Source organism: Ovis canadensis, chromosome 4 (assembly GCF_042477335.2).
Source record: "Ovis canadensis isolate MfBH-ARS-UI-01 breed Bighorn chromosome 4, ARS-UI_OviCan_v2, whole genome shotgun sequence".
Classification (NCBI taxonomy): Eukaryota; Metazoa; Chordata; class Mammalia; order Artiodactyla; family Bovidae; genus Ovis; species Ovis canadensis.
The window spans coordinates 133,647,376-133,668,559 of NC_091248.1; the positions used below are offsets into that span (position 1 = coordinate 133,647,376).

The following is a 21,184-nucleotide window of genomic DNA, read 5'->3' on the forward strand; positions in this document are numbered from 1 at the left end:
TGTGTCTGAGCAGGGCTGCACTGTTGCTGCTCTTGTTTGAGAACCATCGCCCGGGCTCAGGCGGGCTGCTGCCTGGCCAGGGACGGCCAGGCTGGGGGCTGGCTCCATGTGGCCCCTCTCTGCCCTCGCCAAGGCCCTGTCCTGCTCCATGCTGTGCCGTGGGTCTTCTCCCGAGTTGCACTTTGTAGTCAGGTCGATGTCTAGGGGTGGAGTCGCTTTGCAGCTTTGTAGTGGGGTTTTGATGCAGTGCGTGGCACACAGTTAGCAGTAGAGTGAAATAAGGGTTTTTTTTGTTTTTTTTTTTTTAAATAAGTCTTTTAAGCTTTACTTAAAAATATTCTGAGGTGTTTTTAAGGGAGTTGTTGCTGTTCAGTCCCTGAGTTGCAGCCGGACTCTTTGGACCCCTGGGGGCTGCAGCCGCCAGACTTTGATGCCCTCAAGTGTCACAGTAAGGGGTCCCAGCTCTTCAGAAACAAGTGTGGGCCTTGAGAGCTGTGGGGGGCCTTTCGTTCACAGCTTCAGAAACGCTTTACTGACTTTGAGGGAAGAGAACTTGGTCTTTACTGACTTGTCTTCTTAAATTTATAGCTAAAAAACGGGACATCTATGACAGATACGGCAAAGAAGGATTAAACGGTGGCGGTGGAGGTACGTGTGTGCACACTGGTCTTTCTCCTGGCCTTGTGATGAAAGGAGGTGCCCTGATGATACAGTCTGACTGCGATCCAGTCTGTCAGTCAACAGGAATGCAGTCTGTAGAGCAGGCTGGACTGGGGAGAGGAAGGAGAGACTGATGGCCTGGAAAAGGCCTGTTAAAAATCTTGTACTAGAAAGTACTTACTGGTATACCTTTCGTAGATAGGAAATACCGTAAAACCTTACTATCATACACTGAGTGTACCCTGAGATCAATACTGGAGGTTGTGTCAAAAACATCCTTACTGGATGTTCTATCAAAAAACTAAAGAGCCACCAAAGTGGCTGCCTCTGGTCATGAGGCTTGGACGTGTGTGTTTTGATGGAAAGTGGCGCAGTAACCTGCTGCCCCGCGAGCTCTGTGGTGGGCGTTTGGGCTTGCACACCTCAGACCTCCTGCACATGCCCGAGCAGCTGTTCCACAGCCTGAAATGCTGTGTGTGGCTGGCGCACCCAGAGCGGCGGGAGCCCCCGGTGCGCGGGTGGCTCGAGGGCGGCTCGGGGACCGCTCACGGACATGGACCTGCGCGCGTTTCTTAACTCCTGGCGCAGGAGACTTTGCTCCTAGCAGGACTTGCGCGAGCTTCGGGTGTATGGAACTCATTCGTTGTTTGGGTCGGGATGCAGGTAGTAATGCGTAGACAGTGTGTGTCAGTGCCTGCCACGCGGGAGGCCCTGACTGAGCTGTGCTTGCTTCTGTAGGTGGAAGTCACTTCGACAGTCCATTTGAGTTTGGCTTCACATTCCGAAACCCAGATGAAGTCTTCAGGGAATTTTTTGGTGGAAGGGACCCATTTTCATTCGACTTCTTCGGTAAGTTCGTCATCTGGGTCGTCATTCACATAACATGTTCATGACTCACAACGACGGATGCACCCTTGCTGTCTCACCACTCTTGTAGCTTGTCCTTGAACTTGCTGTTTGAGCAGTGCACGAGTTTAACTAAACCCTTTTCCCTTCTTCCTGTGGAAGATGCTGTAGAGTTTATACCTTGCATGTTAACATAGTGAGAGTTTGAGTGTGGACTTTACACCTTGCACGGGAACATAATAAAGGTTTGAACGCTTTGTGTCCTTGGCTGTGCGTTTCACCCTAATTAGCTTCCTCTGCAGTGGGAAGGAGGTGGGGCTGCTCCTGGTCGGACAATGAATTCTCTGAATTTCCTGTGTAGGAGTCTGATTGAAAACACTAAGCATCAAGGCAGATGTTGCTCAGAAGACATTTGATTCATAAACTTCTCTCTGTTTTTCTGATTGTGGTGTTAGGACTGTTAAGTTTGCAGTTCTTGGAAAGAAAGGACACCTCTAGAGCAAGGTATCACAAGTGTTTGTCTTTGAGAATAGCTTTGCCGGGAGACCTTGCTGCTCTGGCTGCTCTTCACTGTAGGAGAGCGTTCCCAGCCGCTGGCCTCCGGGTCCTGGTGCCCGATGCGAGGCGGCGTGGCAGGAATGCGTGGCAGGGTCTGGCATTGGCAGTGGGGTGAGCTGGGCCGCCTGCCGTGCGCACCGTGGTGCCTGTTGTCTCTGCCCCTGGGTGGGGAGACAGTGCCCTGGGTCTGCTCCTTCACTGCCCGGAGCCTGGTTGAAAAGACAAGACACCTGCTGCAGCCCCTCAGGAGGGCGACAGGAAGAGCAGCTGTGTCTGCAGATAGCACGGGGAGCCGTGGGCCCTGCACATGGCGGGCGTGCCGAGGAGTAAGGCGCTGCTGTGCCCGGTAGGTGTGGCCCTTCCTAGGAGGCAGTCCTTCTGTGACTCCGTGGGGGTTCGAAGAGACTGTGCTCCCTGTTTACTGTGGTGCCGCCTATTTTTTGAGAGAGTGGTTTGTGGAGGAGGGATGTGTATATGCGCTAGTGTACAGAATATAACAATGGAAGCTAAACAGGGGAGTGTGAGGGGTGGGGGAAGAGACTCATCTGTTTTGAAGGCTTTTTTTGCATTAATTACTGCTGCAGGAAACATTGGGAAGGCTCCCTGTAAGTATCATATGAAATTAATTACATTCTTTATTAATTGTCCTTTATAATTATAGGAAATATTACTGTAAGAAAGACACAGAAGAGTTTTAATGACGTTTCTGCCTTAAGATTACCTTGGTGTCTCATTACAACCTTTAACAAGCTCCCGATGTGTTTTGGGGGAGCGGGGTAGTGTCCGGTGAAACTAGCCAGGAGTCTGGCCACTTGAGCCAGGGATGGAGGGTCCCTCAGGCTGAGGAGGGCAGGGCAGGCCACCGCACCACGCCCGAGGCCGGCCTGCTCACACCAGCTCTGGCACAGGGTGGTTTTTTTAAAAAAAGAGTGTCAGGAAAGAGTCCTCAGTGTGTAATGGTAGCCAGATTGTGTTTTTCTTGGGGAAAAAGATCTGATGGGTTAAGCTTCCTCACTAAGAATGGTTTTCCCCGAGCAGCTCTTTCCGGAGTGAAGAGGGGCGAGGGTAGTTGGGGCTGGGAGAGTGAATAACGCGGTTTTACCCTTGTGAGCACCGACCTTCACGTCTTCTGAGTTGAGGTTTGTGCACGTGAGGCGGTCTTGATGTGCATGTGACTTGAATCAGAAGAGTTCGGGTTTGCGGGCCGCTGGGTGGAGGTTTCTTCCCCTGGGCTCCGGGTCCGCTGGGGGCCGGGCCCCTCGGCCTGTGCCCGGGGCTGGAGGCGCGAGCTGCACTGGCGGCGCCCTCGTCTCTCATGGCCCCTGCGGCGGTGACCCTCCTCCAATCCGTTCTTGTAGGTGTTCTAGGCGACTTCCATTTTCAGGCTCTCAGGATTTACACACGGGAACAGAAGCTGCTCCACGGCTACTACATGTATGAAGTGACAGTGCAGCGCGCTGGCGGTACGTTCAGAGCAGGGCCGAGCGGCCGTGGGGCCGAGGGTGTGCTGCCTCAGCAGGCGTGGAGGCGATGTTTCCCGGCAGCCACACCAACCCTGTCGCGCTGTCCATTTAGAGGAGTGTGTTATTTCTTGTCTTAATTTTCCACACGACCAACTCTTTTCCTCTCGTTTTCCAAAAAAAAGTAGCTCAGAGTCTGTTAAAAGACGTTCTGAGGTTCACTTTGCATTTATCGGAACATAATACCCCGTGTCTGGTTTCAGATGGCCCAGGTGAAAGGGGAGGGACCTTGAAGCGGAGAGCTGGTGGGAAGGACGGAGTCCTGTACCCGGGGCCACACTCGTTGTGAGGCCTGCCCCCTGTGGGCAGAGGCCGAGGGCCCAGCAGCCAGGGGCCTGGCTTTCAGACAGAGGGGTGCCGGCAGGGCTGTGGGCTGAGCTGACTTCCCCTAGCCCTGGGAGAACCTCCTTTGAAAACATTCAAGTGTAGGGATCATGTTACTTTAAATTGGGATGACCCCTTCCTTGGTTTATCATTAAAGGATGGTGCTAGTGAAATGAGGTTCTCAGACGGAAGAGCCGCTGAGCCCTGGAACCCTAGCGGGAGCCACCATGTGGGGAGGCGTCTCTGTGGCCCGGCTCAGGCCGGGAGCTCCCCTGGGCGCACGCACGCTGCCCGGCGGCCCCTCGCGTCCGGCCAGGCAGGCCCGCCCAGCGCCCGGCCCGGCGCTGGAGGGTAGTGAGCCGGTCGTTCTCCCCCCAGGGTTCGAGGAGGCAGCCAGCGAGGAGTTGGAGCCTGAAGAGGAGGCGGTGGCGGAGAGCGCGAGCGAGGAGGACAGTGAGGCGCTGGACGTGGTGTCCAGCGAGGAGCTCGACCTCTTTAGTGACGACGAGCCCAGCGAGGGCGCTAGCCTGGGTGGGGGCGAGCCCCCCAGTGAGGACTTGGAGTTCATCTCCAGTGAGGATGAGGCCAGCCCGGGGGACCCGGAGGAGCTCCTCGAGGAGTGTGAGGAGCTGCTCAGTGAGGACAGCGGGCCCGAGCCCGAGGCCCTGCTGCTGCCCCGCGGCCGGCCCGCTGAGCGGAGCCTCTAGAATAAAGAGTTTCCACCACCCGCGCCTGATGGCTCCCTGCGGCCCCGAGGGAACCGGGGGCTCGGGAGGAGCCTCGGCCCCGAGGCCGGCGGTCTCCCGCTGCTCTGCTCGCCGCAGACGCCTGTGTCTTTGCACAGGGTCTCCTCTGTACGTCTGCGTGTCCCTCCTTACGCGTGTCCCTCCTTATGTGGACAGGGGGCCTGCTTGTCCGCAGCGGCCCTGCCCCCCCCATCGTTGGGGGCCCTGTGCCTCCTGTGGCGTACACAGCCGTCCGCTCGGCTTGGAGGCGGCGTGGTTTGGAAGCAGGCACTGGTGAAGTCGTGCTGCTGAGAGAAGCCGCAAGTGGGAAAGCGTAGCCTGTGGCTGTGGAGGCAGGGCAGGTGTGATGACCCCTCCCAAGGGGGCACTCCCCTGTGGCTCAGTGACTGCGAAGGCCCTGCTGAGCCCCTGTCCCCTCAGGGGAGGGGTGCTGGGCTGGGCTGGCCCGGCCCGGCAGTGGCTGGGACCTCCTGCAGGTGGAGCTGGGGGTGGAGCTGTTGTTTCAGGACAGTTCTGTGCGGGTGGGTGCCGGGCGGATGGGCCTCGTGGTCCTACCACCTCCACCCTCGACAGGGGGAGGAAAGGCTTCTGAGAAGGCCACTCTCAGAGTTGTTTTCTGGGTCACGAGAGCAGTGGCTGGGCCCCAGGCTTTGCATGATCTTCCTGGGAATCCAGAGTTGGTTTTGAGACTTTAGTGGCCTTCCCGGCTCCCCCATGGTGGAGCTTCCTGAGCCCATGCAGGAGTCCAGGCTGGACTCCTTCCTCCTGGCGCGGTGGTCCCTGTGGCTGAGGGTGGTGGGCTGTCCTGGCCTTAGGCAGGGGGAGGGCGGCTCCCTCGCAGCTGCTTGGCGAGGGGTAGAGTTGCAGGGGCCCGGCCTCCGTCGCCACTGAAGTAGGGGGTCTGGATCCCTTGCGTGTGCTCGGCACCCTTGGCTTGGATGGCTGTTTGTAACTGCTAGAAGACAGTGTTCCAGCTAGGCCTGTGGCGTAACTAGGAGTCACATTTGTAATGAAGCTGTGTGCACAGCTGGAAGCAGGATGTTCATTTGCCGAGTATTAATCTAGGGCTTGCGGTGCACTGCCAGGTGCCACCCCAATGCCAGGTCAGCCATGGAGAAGCGCCCCAAAGCCCTCCTCCCCGGGGTCCCAGCCGTGTGTCACCCATGGCTGTTTTTGAGTCACTTAGGTTTGTTTATTTCAGATAACTTTTCAAATATGTTGTTTTCTACTTCTGAATGTGCGAGAAGAAAACATTACAAACTTGGAGTTGTTGCAAGGGAGTGCTTTGACCTTAGCTTGTGGCGTTGGGGTCGGTGCAGGTGGGGTGGTCGGCTGGAGTCTGTCTGCTGTCCTGGCTTCTGGGTCACGTGTCCTCTTTCCTCAGGGTTGCTCTGCCTTAGCACCGATACCGTAGTGGAGGGGCCTGTTTTTGTTTGACATGCTCAGGATGCTTGTTGGAGTTGGTGTGTTTTCCTTTGCTGTGCAGTTGTGTGCGTGTGGCCTGGGGGCTGGGTGGGGAGCTCTGTGAGGACAGGACCTGTGCGCCTTCGCTGGGTGCCCTCCGTCAGGCCCGTGGCTCTGCTCCTGGGGGCACGCATGGCTCTAAACATCTTCTCGCTTAGCTCCCCCCCTAAGCCTTCTTACGAGAATGTGCTTGTGAGAACGTTTGGAACACGTCTGGTGGTGGTCTTTCACAGCGTCCGGTTGGATTGTTTTTTGTCATAAGATTGACATTATTACTTAGGTGTTTGCAAGCGTCACCTTAGTGGACTTGGCTTGGTGTTTCTGAGAAGAGCAGGACTGTGTGAGATTGCAGAGGAGTGTTTCTCCAGGACACCTGGGATAGGGACCCGAAAGAGTTAAGTCTTAGGTAACTTAACAGGCTGGATATGGGCCTGTTTCCGTGTGTCTGTATCCCATGATGCAGTGTTGTTGCGGGAAAGGACCTGGCTGAGCACACGTGCGCTGTGACCAGGGAGGCGGTTCTGACAGGCTTGTAAATTCTGCGTTTAGGGTCTCCCGAGAGACAGACCCAGCAGGGTGTAACTCTCTGTCAGGAGTTCAGTGTGATCATGGACTTGTTTGATTATGAGGACACACACCTGCCAGATCTGCGGGCCAGTGCCCTGGTCTGACGCTGGAGGCCATCAGGCTGAAGAACCAGCAGTGTTCCAGGTCAGAGACCAGTGGCCGGGAGAAGGCTCTTCTGTTTGTGGGAAGCTTCGGGCTGGTGGTCTGTTCAGCCCTTGCGCGATGGGAAGGGCCCATTCACACGGGGATGCCAGTCTGCTCCACGTGGCGGGCTGATCCACAGGTTCCTCTCGTCCGAGAACACCTTCGAGGCGGCCTCTTCACTGGACCCAGAATTTGTCCCCTCGTTGACATCTGCATGCACCGTCTCCTTCAACCATAACTCATCTCCAGCAGACCGTAGCAAGGTCATAATTGGGCCAGACTTGACGAGGAGCCTGCGTGTCGTGGAGGACACGCTGACCTTTCCCAAGTAGGAGGCGAGGTCGGGCGCCAGCCTCTCCTGGAGGCCCTGCTGAGACTCTGGCAAGGAGCTGCCTTTGCTGTGCTGTGGCAGGGTGTAAGCAGGCAGGAAGACGCAGCTGTGTGAACGGTATGAACACGTGAGCAGCGGGGCCAGAACGCAGCGGCAGGCCGTGGCTCCGGGCAGCTGGGGCCTGCTCTGGACAGGACCTGTGCCCTCTGCCCACAGCAGCAGCTTGGCTGGCGGGGCAGTTCTGGGCGCCATGTGGAGTGACGTTGAACATGGCCTGGGCAGCATGTTCGGTTACGTTACGTCTGATTCAGATTTACTTACAAGATAAACGCAGTTTTTACCCTTTTACCCTCAAAAATAATAACCATACAGACTGAACATAAGAATTTGGAAAACAAGCGAGGTCGAAGGACAGAGCGGGGAACCACCCTTCACCCTTGTCTTGTTGCCAGTTGAAAGCCCACTGTGAATGCTTTTCAGATGTTAGAGTTGTGATGTGTGTTTTTTCTAAAGCTTAAACCTGATGACCCTTCAATAACCTTCATTTAACATGCTCTCCATTTCTATATTGGAAAATTATGTAATTAGGGAATTTTCAATTTTCACTATAAAAGCTTGGGGGCCCTTTAGTAAGTTATTTCCATGTTTGATGAGTTGATGTCCATGAAGTAGATTGAATTGCTGGATGAGAGGGTCTGTTAATTAACTATTGTATTTAACTTGGAGCCTAAAGGTTGTGAAAGCGTATGGCCTGCTCAGTCACATCCGACTCTTTTCTGACCCCATGAGCTGTAGTCTGCCAGGCTCCTCTGTCCAAAGAAGACTGCAGTGGGTTTCCATTTTCTCCTGCAGAGGATCTTCCCGAGCCAGGGATCAAACCCACGCCTCCTGCATTGGCAGGCAGATTCTTTACACTGAGTCACCTGGGAAGCCCCAAAGCTCGCGCCGCCTATTCTCCACACCCGCCGCAGCCTGTGGCGGGAGGTGGGAGTGCTGGTCTCAGCGTGGCTCCTGTTAACACACCATCGTCGTCGTGACTTTCTTAAAAGACCTGTTTTCTAGCGTCACCATGACTTACAGATGAGAGTTTTCATTTTTAGGGTTAACTGTTGTGACTTTACTATCTGAAATTACAGTTAAAATTCGGTGGCTACTGGAATTGTAAAAATCCATATTTAGGCTGTATAATACAAAAGTGTGCAAGATAAAAGACTTCAAAAATGAAAGAATACAAGAAAACAAAAAAAACGTACCTGAAAAACCCAACTGGCCTTATTCTTATAATGCTACTCAACTATCTTTTGAAGTAGCTTCTGAACAAGGTGATTTATAATTATGAAAGTTTACTTAGCTTCATGTAAACAAATTAAAACCATTTAATGGTGGTATCGAATGGACCCTGGTTTAAGTTGGCCCCAGTAGTTTTGTGGAGAGTCCTGAAGGTTCCAGTTGCTGTATGAGCCTTAAATCATAACTAAACGATTGTCAGCGGTAATGAGAGGAGGCTGCAGGAGGGTGCAGGCTGTGGCTGGCTGTGGCCCCGGGAGCCTGCGGAGACGTGAGGGTCAGGAGTTCTCGCAAGGGCAGTGAGCGTCTGAGGCTGCTCATGTGGCTCTTCTTGAGAATGCGAACACACCGAGTCCAAGCTGCACTCGCCACAGCTGTGCCTTAACCTGGGCGTTCGTAACATGAGTGTGATTACCTGCCGTCCTCTGACTGGGTGAATGGAAAACGTGTCAGCGTCGCTGTGCAGACCCCGATGAGAATAAGGTGAAAAGTAACTTAATCGAATGCTTGGGTTTTATTTGAACAGAATGAAGTCTCTCTAGAGATCTATAAAGTGTTTTGACTCTGAAGTTTATGATTAGGCTTTGTCTGTGTGCTCCTAACTGGGAATAATTGGGCCGGCAGCCGCGCTTACACAGCTGCTGACAGGAGTGATCTCTTCAGGCTGCGGCTCACGCGGCGGCACGCGCACACGTGCTGTGGAGCGCGGGCCCTGCGGCTCAGGAGCAGCAGCCTCTGGGCTCCGGCCTGTCGACGGCAGCACCTGCCGCCCAGCACTGCCCAGGTCCCGGCTCCCCGTGGAGCTGTGAAACAGCGTCTGCCTTGGGCCGGTTCCTGTTTGGTCCTCCTCCCTCTCCTGCCTTCTTTCTAGGTCTCTGAAGAAGCCGCCAGGGACCATGCTTTCTAATGCCTGCTTCTTCAGGCCTGCTTTCCTGCACTGTTGACGGCTCTCTTAAGAAAGGCTTGTAGTTTCCCCGCCTGCTTCCCCATCCCTGCTCTGAGCGTTCCTTCAGCTCAGGTCTGCCTCTGGTCACTGCCGGCTACCTGGGGGGTTCCCAGTCATGGTCGCCTGTGCGCGGGGTGTGCTGTGAGCCGCAGTCCCCGCTCGCCTGCATGCTCATGACCGTGTTCTGCTCACTGTTCGCCTGTTCGTTTCGCCACCCAGACGCGTGGACCTCCTGCTTTGGCCACGCCTGCCTGGCTTAGAAATAGGCCGTGCCGGTTCTCTTGCTTCTGTGTCATGGGTTTGTTTCTCTGAACCATCTGTCAGGAGTCCTTGCTTTTATTTCTCAGAGAATTCCCATTTCCTAGAAAAAATACAGCACCGATTGATTTCATAGTGAACTTAATAGGGAACCTCAGTGAGTTTTAAAAGTTTGTCTAATTCATGTTTTCAGTAAGTGCTCATTGATTGGTGACAGCCACCAGAAAGAGCTCCGTGTGGACAGCTTTGCCCCCAGCTCTCTGCTCAGTCTGCGGTGCGTGTTGATGACCCTGAGCTTTATGTTGGGGCACGTTGTGTCCTGGTTTCAGATGAGTCTCGGCAACCGCGGTAAAGCCGCAGGTTAGGGGGATCGCTCTGAAGGCGAGCTGCGCTGGGGAGAAGCTCTGCTCCTGCTGGAACTGTGTCAGGAGGCACTGCTCGCATTCCCTTCGCAGCTCTCCTGTGGAGAAGCACCCTGGGGTCAAGGCTTCACTAAGCACTTCTGTTTCTTTTTAGAAGACCCGTTTGAGGACTTCTTTGGGAATCGAAGGGGCCCCCGCGGAAGCCGGAGCCGAGGCACGGGCTCGTTCTTCTCTGCTTTCAGCGGATTTCCCCCCTTTGGAGGGGGGTTTCCTTCCTTTGATGCAGGTACCACACCCTCAGACTCCCCTGGTGTCTGAGTGGGCGCCCGCGCAGGCTTCTGCCATTCAGGGCACTCTGTAGTGTGCACAGGCCTTTTGTGGAGCAGCTTGGGTTTGCCACTGTTTGTGTATATACAGACCTTTGCTTAGTAACCCGCATTCCCGCCCACCCCCGCCCTAATTTTCCAAAGAGATGTTATACTTGAGAACCTACTTCAGATCTTCACTGTTAAAGGCCAGTATTTAATGAAATTCTTGGTTAAAAGGAGTGAGGTTTTGGGATAAATAACTGGAATAACTCAGATAATCTCATTAAATCCTTTTTAATCTAACCTCCTCAGCAGTTTAAGGAAAAAAAATGTCCTGGGGAGTCCTAGTCGATGGGGTCAGGAGCTAAGGCTGTAGTGGGGCCTGCGTGTGCCATGCCGAGTCTACTGGTGCGGTTTGGCGCGTGGCACTGGAGGCCATCCATCCGCTGGAGTCAGGCACACAGCCTGGCGCAGCCGCATTTCGCGTGGAGAGTTGGAGTCTCAGCTCTTCTCTGGTGCTCGCCCAGCTCCTCTGTCTGTTCTGGGCCTCCCTTGTGTGAGTGTCCCACGCTCTGTGGGCAGCACAGGGGACGCGGCGCCCAGACTCTGCTCCTCCGAAGCCAGGGGTCTGTGCCGCCCAGGGCCAGTGCAGCTGTGCCTCCCTCCGGCAGGCCCTCTCCTCAGATGCCACGTGGTGTGCCGGGAGTTAAGGGAGAGTCAGAGAAGAAAGCTGGGCAAGCCTGTCAGAGCATTTCACTTAAGGAGTGTGTGTGGCATGCCGTCCTCCCTTTTAAGGAGCCGTGGGGAGGGCATGTTTCTGCTGTAAGGGGGCATTCAGGATGGGACAGGCAGCGGGCTCCAACAGGCAGAGCAGCCTCAGCCCCAGCCCAGAGTGGACTTGCTTTGTTGTGACTTCTGAGAGTCAGGGTTCATGTCCTAGGTGAACACCTCATAGCTGAGAGTTAGTCCAGGAACTCCAGACCCATACTTCTCCTGATAATTGTGGCATTCTTGCTAAAATTATTTCAGCTTCCTGGCAATTGAGATTTGTATCCCCTGTGGTCACAGTTACAGGGAGCCAGCAGAAGCTTGTTGGGTGTGCCAGTCTGTGGTGGGGTTTGCTCCATCCTGTGAGATGTGTGGGGGCAGGGTGCTGGCCCGTCGGTAGGGGAGGTGGCCGGGCGGCTCCACAGGGGCTTGCGTCTGCTTCCCTGGGCTGGCTGCGCGTGCTGCGCTCATCTCTGACCCCTCTGCTGTCTCTTACAGGGTTCGGTTCCTTCGGCTCACTAGGCCACGGGGGCCTTACGGCGTTCTCCTCCTCCTCGGCCTTCGGCGGCAGTGGGATGGGCAACTACAAGTCCGTATCGACGTCGACGAAAGTGGTGAACGGCAGGAAGATCACCACCAAGAGGTGCGGGCCTGGCGTCTGTGTTCTCAGGCATAGGTGTGGGGGGCATCACCGGTGCCACCCCCGGGAAGGGCAGGGTGTCTGGGCCATCTGGGCCCCCTCCGATCAGAGCTTGTCCTTTGAGATGTCTGCTTCCTGTGGCACATTGGATGTTGCTCCGTCCAGCGTGCAGGGGTGCGTTGGGATGGCAGTGCCTCCGTTGTAGCGCCTTGGCCGCTTCGGCAGCTGCTGCCTGTGCTCAGCCAGAGGCGCCCGCGCTCAGGACGCTGGCTTCCGCCACAGAGTCGCTGGCTTCAGGGGCGCCCGCGGCGGGTCCTCTGAAGGTGCGCGCTCAGGTCCACAGGCAGGCCTGCTCACCTCAGATGACGATCTTAAGGCGTGTGCTATCCCCCTTGCCTCCCCTCCCGCAGGATTGTCGAGAATGGTCAAGAAAGGGTGGAAGTTGAAGAAGACGGCCAGTTGAAGTCCTTGACGATAAATGGTAAGGAGCAGCTGCTGCGCTTGGATAACAAGTAGCTGACGCACGCGCGTAGCAGAACCCTAACTCTGGCACGCGCCATGCGAGGATTAACAGGAACATTTTTTTGAAGATTTCAAACGAACTCGACTTTCAGTATAACTGTACCTAATCTAAAGTATTTATACGCAGCTCGTCGGAGCCCTGTTTGTCATAGACTTTTGAGTTTACTGTTGGGACCACGTAATAGGACCATTTTATTTGTCTTTAAAATTGTTGTAAATCTCTGTATGCACTTTGCTTTTTATTAAACGTAATCCAAGGTGGCCGTGACTCTTTCGTACACTAACACCAGCACGGACTGCTTTTCCATTGTGTTTGAAACGTGAGCCGAGTAGTCTCAGCCTGCTGTGAAGTTAACATTGCCAGGATGACTCTTCCACAAGATAATCTCAGTGTTTTCAGTATTTAGCAGTGACGATATTAATACGTTAATGGTGATGCATTTCTGGTTTAATGTGCATTGAGGATGTTTTCAGTCGTGCATGAATGCTGGCAACTTAGTAAGTTTTGACAATTGTTTAAATATGTAATGTTAAGCTTAGGTTTAAAAAAGTTAAGCTGGTAAACTGGGTCTTTGTCATTTGCTTTTAAAAAAAAAAAAGAAAATAAATGCAAATGTGTTCGGTGCATTCTTTCCCGAGTGGGGCCTGTCCTGTGTGTGTGTGACTCCGCGCCGGGCTCCTGGAGTCCTGCGTTCTGTGTCTGGACCTTATTGACATGTGCTCTTTGATGCATTTGGAGAGTGTCTGAAAACTCCCTTTTGGTGTGGAGTAATGATCAGCAGTTTATTGGACATTTCTTCAGGGAGGGGGAACCAGCTGTCCACATTCCCTTCCTTCCCAGTTCTCTAGGCTGTGTTTGACACCAGCTCGTTGAAAGGTAACGTGCCTAGGACGGTCACGTAATGACGCTGGCGTGGGCGGACATAAAGGGGTTTTCTTTTGTTTTTCCATCAGTGTGATCTGTCATAATTGCCACTGATAACTGGAATTCCAGTCAGAGGGGTATTACACGAGAGCCAGGTGGTCTTCTTACTGCCCTACTCAAGTTTGTTCTGAATCTAAACAGTGTGAGGCCGCTAGAAGAAGCTATTCAAAGAAGCAACGCAGACGTGAATGTGAGCACGAGGAGACCCCTGGGCCCAGGGAGGCGAGGAAAGTGCGGCCGCGCGGCTCCGTCCTAGCATACAGGGCCGGCGAGGTGTGGGCGGTCACGCTGGGAAGCCGCGCTGTGAAGTCCGCCCGGCCGACGGCCTGGCCTGGGGGCAGCGGCCTGGCCTGGGGGGAATGGCCTGGCCTGGGGGAACGGCCTGGCCTGGGGGGAATGGCCTGGCCCCGGGGGCGTGCTGCGTCTGTGCTGTCAGCCCAGACGTGGCTGGCCTCAGTCACTCAGGGAGAGGGTCCCGGGACTTGAAATCGGTGTCTGACGGGTGGGATGAACTGCTGAGGAGAACAGGTTCAAGGCCGCCTCGGGACACCAGGTCAGTGAAGAGGAGTCTGGTGCGCCCCTCAGCGGTCCTGGTGCCTGAGAGCGCACCCCTGGGTTGGCCGAGCGCAGGGGGAGAGGGCCGTCTGCCGGCGACAGTCCTCTGGGGGTGCCACCGTCCCCGCTCGGGGAGGCGCTGGTGTTAGCACAACCATGGATAGGCCCATCGGTGACGCGGGCGGAGAGCTCGGCGCGGTGGGGCCTTCTTCCCAGCGCCCTGGGACGCGGGCGGGCGGTTGTCTGCAGCCTTCGGCCCTGTGCTGGGGTGTGGCTGTGTGCGGGCAGGCTGCTGGGTGCGGCGCCGCCAGAGCGCCCGGCCCCGCGGGCAGCGGCTTCTCACTGTCCTCGAGATGCTGCTCCTTGGCTGGTCCCTGCACTCGTGGTTGAAGGTCTTCCTGGAGCTCCGGGGGTCTGCGGGAGGAGACTGGGCCCCGCTCCCCGCTAGGCTGCTGGTGGCCAAGCTCCAGACGGTCTCGTCGCCTGTGCACTCTGCACGTTCGTGGAGCCCTTGGAGCCCAGTCTCAAGGGGACAGCGGTGCTCACGCTGTTTCTCTTTCCTCGTCTTCGCGCCCCTTCCCGACGGCGGGTGCCTCTGCCCTGTCATTTCCAGGCTCCAAAGGTTCAGGCTTGCGTTCCGAAGCCCAGCCAGGGTTTCTGTGATCCGGACGATCCCGGTGTTTGCGCCTGCTCCCCTTTCCTCCTCCCGACGGTCCGTGCAGGGCACATTGTGGAGGTCTGCGGAGACAGCTGTAGACCGCCCGCAGCTAGCGCCTGTGCCCCGGGTCTGGTCTGCCGGGGTCTCGGCCACTATCGTGGGCCGGCGTCGTTCCTCTCGGTTCTCACCCCCTTGTCTGCTGAAGCCTCGCCCTGCCTGCCTGGTCGCCCACCAGCTGTGCTTGGCCTCTGCAGGGGCGGTCTCTCGTCACCAGAATCCAGCAGAGAATCCAGCAGCAACTTTCTGATCAGGTGTTAGTGGTCTTGTTTCTCAGTGGTTAGTCGTCAGGAAGTGGTCAGCCAAGACGGGTGATCACTGCGGTGTCAGGGGGCTTTGGAGCAAGGGTTGCTGAGTGAGTTTGCTCCCTTGTTGCTGTGTGGTCTGAGGTTAGACTGCATGTGTGTGACCCATGGCTTTTTACTTTAAACCCTGGATCCTGCCCCGCCTGAGTGATGCTCGAGGTGGTTGCTGCTTTCAGAGGGGGTGGTTTAGTGGCACAGGTGTAAAGGTGTTGGCCTGAATCATCGGTTCCTTCCTGTCATTCTTGGCTGCGTCCTTTAGTGTGAGGCTTCTGCTTCTAGAACTGCTCATGTGGTGAGTTTCCGTCCTTATCTCGCACCTTTGAATCTGCTAGTCCTTGCAGTTGTAATGAATTGACTTAGCTAGATGGAGATTTAGTACTGAGCGTAACCAGCAATGAAAATGTGGTAAGACTTTTTTGTTTCCCTGTTTTTGGTGACTAGTCATACTGTCTTGCTACTTATCAGGGTCAGAGGAAGGGAGGTCATGGTAGCTCTTTCTCTGTGAGCAGGAATCTCAGCATCACGGTGATGAGGGGTGTGCAGGACTAGGCCTTGCTGGGACGCGGCAGCGTCGTCCTGCCGGTGAGCGGGGGGACTGGACCTCGCAAGGCCCGTTGCTTGCTCTCTGCTCACGCTCCGTCCACCCGTCTCACCAGACTGCCCCCCTGGGCCTTGACTGAGGTTTGGACCGGGTGAGGTGTGCGCCTCGTGGAAACCGTGGCTGGACGTCTTCCCCTTTCCCTCTGACGCGGTTCTCAGAGAGCAGAGTCGTGTTCTGCATCCCAGCAGCCGTGGGAGGACAGGGCCCACGAGGGCGGGCTGGCCGTTCCTGCGCTGCCTCCCTGCACCGGCGCTGGGGCGCTGGGCCTGCCCGAGGCGTCTATCGTGTGGTCAGCAGGGTGCCTGCCCCCCGCAGGGCTCGCCCCTGCAGCCCTGGCAGTGGTGCCGTGAGCCGGGCGCCTTGTTCCCCGGGCCTCCCGCCCCCCCGTGACCCCCGCGTCCGGCGTGGGAGGCCTTGACGCCTCCGGGTGTGCCATTCCGGTTCTTTGGACCAGTGCATCGTGGTTGCTGGTGGTTCGGTCTCAGCAGATGCCGCAGCGGATTACGCGTCGGCCGTCTCTCCCCGCAGAGGGCTCATCTGCCCCTGGAGGGGTGCCTGGCCCACGGCCTGCGCCCTCCCTGCCCTCTCCATTGGCCTGGTGTTGCGGGAGGCCCAGGAGCCGGGGGAGCGAGCCCAGGCTGCAGGCCCCCGGTCCCGGGAGTGCTGGAGCGGGTGCGGCGTGGCCTCCCCGCTCCCTGCTCTGCAGGGACCGTGCTGTCTCCTGGGGGTGTGTGCCACCCTGCCCCTGCGGAGCCCCACTCGGGCGGGCGCTCAGCAGTGGGCGGCCTGCCTTGGTGGATGTGCTCAGCCCTCGGCCTTCTGGGGCCTTCCTCGTCCTGCAGCCGCCCCTCCACGCCAGAGCCCCCGGGCTTGAGAGACATCTGCGCGTTAGGCTTCTGTTCTTTTTTTTTTTTTTCAATGATTTGCGGTATGTTGGTGGTTGTGAGGATCAGTACACAGAACGTTTCAGTTTGCACACAGTTGTTACTAGGTATCGGAAGTCTAAAGAGCCATGTGCCTGTGATTCTTTTTTAAGCAGTAATTGCAGGCGACTTCCCAGCTTAAAATGGGGAGTCATAATTCCATTAAAAGGATGTCAAGTACCAGCGCCTTGAGAAGTGGCCAGATTGCTGCGGCCCGAGTCCAGCGGCTGCCCAGAGTACTGCACACGTGCTGTGCCAGTCACGTGTACACGTCGGTGTACCCCGGGTGGACAGCCCAGCACTGTGGGGTGGGGGTCAGCACCGAGGCGCAGGCGGGAGGTGAGGGGTGGAAGTGACTTAGAATAGTCCAGACGCAGGAGCTGTGTGATGTGCGATACGCCATGTACTGGGCTTCCCAGGTGGCTCGGGTTAAGAATCCCCCTGCCGACGCATGGGCCGCAGGAGATGGGAGGTCGATCCCTGGGTGGGGAAGATCCCCTGGAGAAGGAAATGGCCACCCATGCCAGTATTCCTGTGTGGAGGGGAGTCCTGTGGACAGTGGAGCCTAGCGGGCTGTGATCCCACCACCTTTGAGATGTTTGCTGACATTCAAAAAGCACTTTTTTCTGCTTGCACCAAAAAATCACCCCACGTGATTTGACCTCTTAAAGAGCATTTACACTTAAAAGTGGAATGAAGTGGACTTGCCTTCTAACTAAAGGTGCTCCTGGAGCTCCTAGAAGGATGGTGCGTTTACCCAGGGGTTGACAGCACACCCCAGCATTGCCTGAGAGGGAGACGGGGCCTCCCGTTGGCATGGCTGCGCCCCTTGCAGGCCAGTGCAGGCAGGCCCTGCCGGCCTTTCCTGCTACTGTCTTCCCACGCTGACGAGCTTTCCCCTCACCGGAGCTGGCAGCCCGAGGCCCTGCCACGTGTGGAGGCGACGCGGAGCCCAGAGCTGGGCGAGAAGAGAGGCGGTCCCTCTGAGTCCTGTGTCTGCGCCCCTTCTCTGGGGGCTGGGTGAGGGGCCCGAGTGCGGCTGACCTGGGCTCGAGTCTGAGGAAGTCGGGGAAGGCTCCTGTGGAGTCCGGGGCCTGGCTGCTGGCATCCTGCCACACGGGGTCTGGGTTCCAGTTGATTCTGGAACGGCTGTGGCCCTGCCGGTGTGGCCGGGGCAGCTGTTCCAGCCGTGGTCTGCTGGTGGCCGTGGGCGTCCATTGCGGCCCCTGCCCCTGCCCCAGGATGGTGCTGCCCGGTGAAGCGTGGATGTTCGCTTGTTCTTTGACCATCTGTGTGTCTGTGTGGGGTGGTGTTCCTGTAGGAGAGGTCCCGCTGAACTCGGCGCCTGGACGACGTGGAATAATCGGGCGCAGATGTGTGTGCGTTGAAAGCTGGTAGTCGTTAGGTAACTCCTGCAGGGAGCGGGGGACTCCTCGCGCATGAGATGACGCGGAGCCTCTGCTGGAGGGTGAGCATCGGGCATCCCTGTGTCCCTGTAGCCGTCCTCGGATCTCGGGGCGCCTGTCCCATCGCCGTCTGCTGTCTGCTCACCTTGACGGAGTCCTCCCCCTTGTCAGCTGCCACGCGCTCATTTGACTGGAAACTGTTGTGTCTGGGGGTAGCCTCTGGTTGAACGGCGTACACATTGCGCGTCTGGACGTTTTGTAGTTTTCTTTCACGTATTTTTGCTGGTATTTGTCCATGTGTGGCTTTGATTACTTGGAGCTTTGGCATGTGTTGAGATCACGCAGCCTGCTCCCAGATCTCTTGCCAGTGTTGGCACCCCTGAAGCCCTGTGTGGCGCCCCCCACTGGGGGCTCTCGCGTCGTCCTGTCCTCTGGGTCTTCTTGCCACCCAGGTGGCGCTGCCACTGTGGTGCCCGCTGGTGGGGTATTTTGATGAAATGCTTGCGAGTTCCTTGGCACATGTCTGCTAGTCTAGGTAATAGAGGTTTTTAAAAAATATTTAATGGATATCAACACTACACTAGACTCACTCATTCTGAGATTTTTACGTCGCTTAAATGGTGTCTTGAGAAAAGTCAGATTTTGTGGCCGTGGGGCCCTGCAGCAGCCGGCCCTCTGATGGCTTCTGTTGGTCAGTGTCTGTGGGGGTGGCCTTCAGTCATCCTGGGGAGGGCCCTGCTTCCTCCTGAGTGCAGACTGAGCTGGGGAGGGCCCAGGCCGCCCCTCAGGTGCTCAGGGGCCCTGGCCATTCACCAGTCCTGCCTGGCCCTGACCCAGCTTCTCTTGGGGCCTCTTCCAGGAGCCAGCCAGCCGTCTCTCTGGGAGGCGGCGTGGGCCTGGGGGCCCTGTGGGGCTTGGGGCTCTGCAGGTGAGGGGAGGGGGCTCTGGGAAAGGGGAGGAGTTCTTCAGGGGACGGGGGCTCTGTGGGCTGGGGGCTCTGCAGGGGAGGGGAGGGGGCTCTGCTAGCCGAGTGGGAGGGAAAGGGCCTCAGGCCTGGGGCTCTGCGGGCTGGGGGCTCTGCCAGGGAGGGGAGGGGGCACTGTGGGGGAGGGGCCTTTGGGCGAGCTGCTGGGCTCTCGCCGGGTGCGCAGGGGCCTGGACGGGGGTCGGGGGCCCTTGGGCGCACCAGCGGGCCCGGCTGGCCTCCACCTTCCTGGTGGCTGTCCCTCGGGGCTCTAGCAGTCCACCCCTGGTGTGTGAGCAGTGGGCCGTGTCTGGAGCAGCCCGAGGCGCATGGACGCCCCTTGTGATGAGCCCTGCAGGCGCTCGGGGGAGGGGGGCGCGCGTGGGGGCTGCCTCAGGGCAGGGTGAGAGCACCGGGCCTCTCCCGAGCGCTGCTGGGGCAGCCGGCCCCCTGGGGCTTCAGCGGCGTGGATGCCCTGCAGCGCTTAGGCTGGGGTGGCAACACGGGAGGCTCTTGCTGTGGCCTTGGCCTCCACACCCAGCCACGTCCCTCCCGTCCTGACTCTTCCCTGCTGCCCCCTGCCTTCTCCGTCTGCCTGTGGTTGAGGCCTGCGCCCCGTGTGCTCTGCCTGTGGTTGAGGCCCACGTTTCGTGTCTCCTGTCCCCAGTCTCCTGGGGTTGGCTCCCTCCTCGCCCCGTGGGTCTGCGTCCCCACCTGGGGCCGGCACTGAGCCCTGTGAGAACGACGCATACCAGGCTCTGCACCCTGGGGTCCCCTCTTGGGCCGCTGGTGCATTTTTGGGTGTTTGAGTAATCGCAGTGTGTGTCAGTGGGATTCCTGATGTGGGGAAGCGTGGGATTAACCCCGCCCACTCCCTCAACAGAGAAGAGCAAAAAGCAGCCGCCATCGAGGCCTGGGGGGGTTGTACACATTAGGGAAAAGCGACTGTTTTTACACGAGGAGGTTTGCTTCCGTTTGCAGGTTGTCAGCCGGATCCCTGCCCGTGCTGGGGCTCCATCTGAGGAAAGCCAAGCGTTTGGGGTCCCGGCCGTGTGTGTGGCCGCTGCTGGGGCATTCCCCTCATAGCTGCTCGCTGACGCCACCGAGCTTCTGTGCAGGGGCTGCAGGTCGTGGTTTGTGTTGAAACTTTATCTCGCTTGGAGCCACGGGGCAGGATGGTCTCTGGTGTGTGTGTGTAGTTCCCCAAGTGAAGGGATGCGGAGAGGTAACCCACAGGAGCTCCAGTTAGTTCCTGCGCGTTGGTGGTTAGTTCCTGCGCACGGAGAAGGCGAGCAGAAGTGGCACCCAGTCAGCTCTGGGTGGTTGGATTGGATGTGACTGACTGTCCTTCGTGGCGTGCTTTGCGTTTATGTAGTAAGTTGTTGAAACAAGACGCACGGTGAATTCTCATAGGAGAGGAGTGTCTTACAATTAACTGATGGTATTGTATGGAAAGCTCAGAAGCAGCTGTAGGAAGCAGCCCAGAACGTGGCTGGTTTTCAGCAGGAGCGATGTTAGGTGTGGGGGTGGGATGGCGGTGGCCGTCACTGCTGGTTTAAGCTCCTGGAATTTTAGGTCGTGCCGCAGGGGCAGTGCGTGGACTCCGGAGGATTTGGTGCCGTGCCGTGGTGGGTGGGTTGGTGGGGGGCTGTCCCCTGCAGGTGTGGGCTGGCCTGCAGCGGGAGCCTTCAGCAGGGGCACTCTGCGTTCTGTGACCCTTGGCGGACAGCGGGCTTTTTCTAGAGGAGGTTTCTGTTTGGCGAGGAGCAGCCCTGGGCCATTGTTGAATCGTCCACAGCAGGGCTGGGGGTCAGCCTGGGGGTCGCCCCGGGGCCGGGGTTGTGAGTGCAGAGGGGACCCGGGGGAAGGAGAGATGGAGGCTCGCCGTGTGGGGCCCTGGCCCTGAGTGTAGCAGCTGAGCATCGCAGGGCCCAAGGCTGCGACTTAAAGTGCAAGACTCCTGGCTGCAGACGTTTCCTGGGGTGGGGACACCCTGTCCTTAGGGAAGGCCCTCTGTCGGCCTCCTGGGCAGCGTCTGCCGTCGGGGGCTGCAGCCCGGGCACTGTCGCGGTGGCGGGGGCCTCGGGCGGCGTGTCTCTCGCACTGGACTCGCGGCCGGTGCATCTGTCCCGCCCTCCTGCCGCCTGAAATCAGGACCCTAAGGGCCTCCAAGGACCGGTGGCCCCATGAGAAACAGGCTCTCCAGCCCAAAACCGAGGGTGGGCTCGGACACCTGCGGCCCGGCAACCTCGAGGCTCCATGGCGGTCCCGCAGATCCGGCGTCTCAGCAGTGCAGGCACATCCCGGAGTCTGTCTCCAGGCACCAGGCCCCCGTCCAGGCCCTGTGGGCTGAGTGCAGGGGGTGGCCGGTGAACAGTCTTCCCAGGCCTCGCTGAGGCTCGTCCCCTCGCAGCTTGGGACGCCTCTGCTGCCCTGGGCTTTCCCAGGAAGGAGCCGCATCTGTCCTTGCCCCAGGGGCGCCTTGTTTCCCAGGGGCGCAAGGGCTGGGGGCTGGGCCTGCGGCCACGGCTGTGGGCTG

General features: G+C 57.7%; 1 protein-coding gene across 13 annotated transcripts in view; it reads left to right on the plus strand.

Moving 5' to 3' along the window:
• Positions 1-21,184, plus strand: part of DNAJB6 (DnaJ heat shock protein family (Hsp40) member B6) — a 46,361-nt gene that overhangs the window by 16,798 nt on the left and 8,379 nt on the right. For 8 of the 13 annotated variants that reach the window (XM_069587245.1, XM_069587251.1, XM_069587243.1 and 5 more), the window contains 5 exons: positions 589-648; positions 1,399-1,509; positions 10,168-10,299; positions 11,588-11,732; positions 12,140-12,210. In XM_069587245.1, coding sequence (XP_069443346.1) covers positions 589-648; positions 1,399-1,509; positions 10,168-10,299; positions 11,588-11,732; positions 12,140-12,210 — 519 coding nt within the window. Of the gene's footprint in view, positions 1-588; positions 649-1,398; positions 1,510-10,167; positions 10,300-11,587; positions 11,733-12,139; positions 12,860-21,184 lie in introns of those variants that run through there. The other 5 variants (XM_069587246.1, XM_069587252.1, XM_069587254.1 and 2 more) reach the window with 2 other exon arrangements.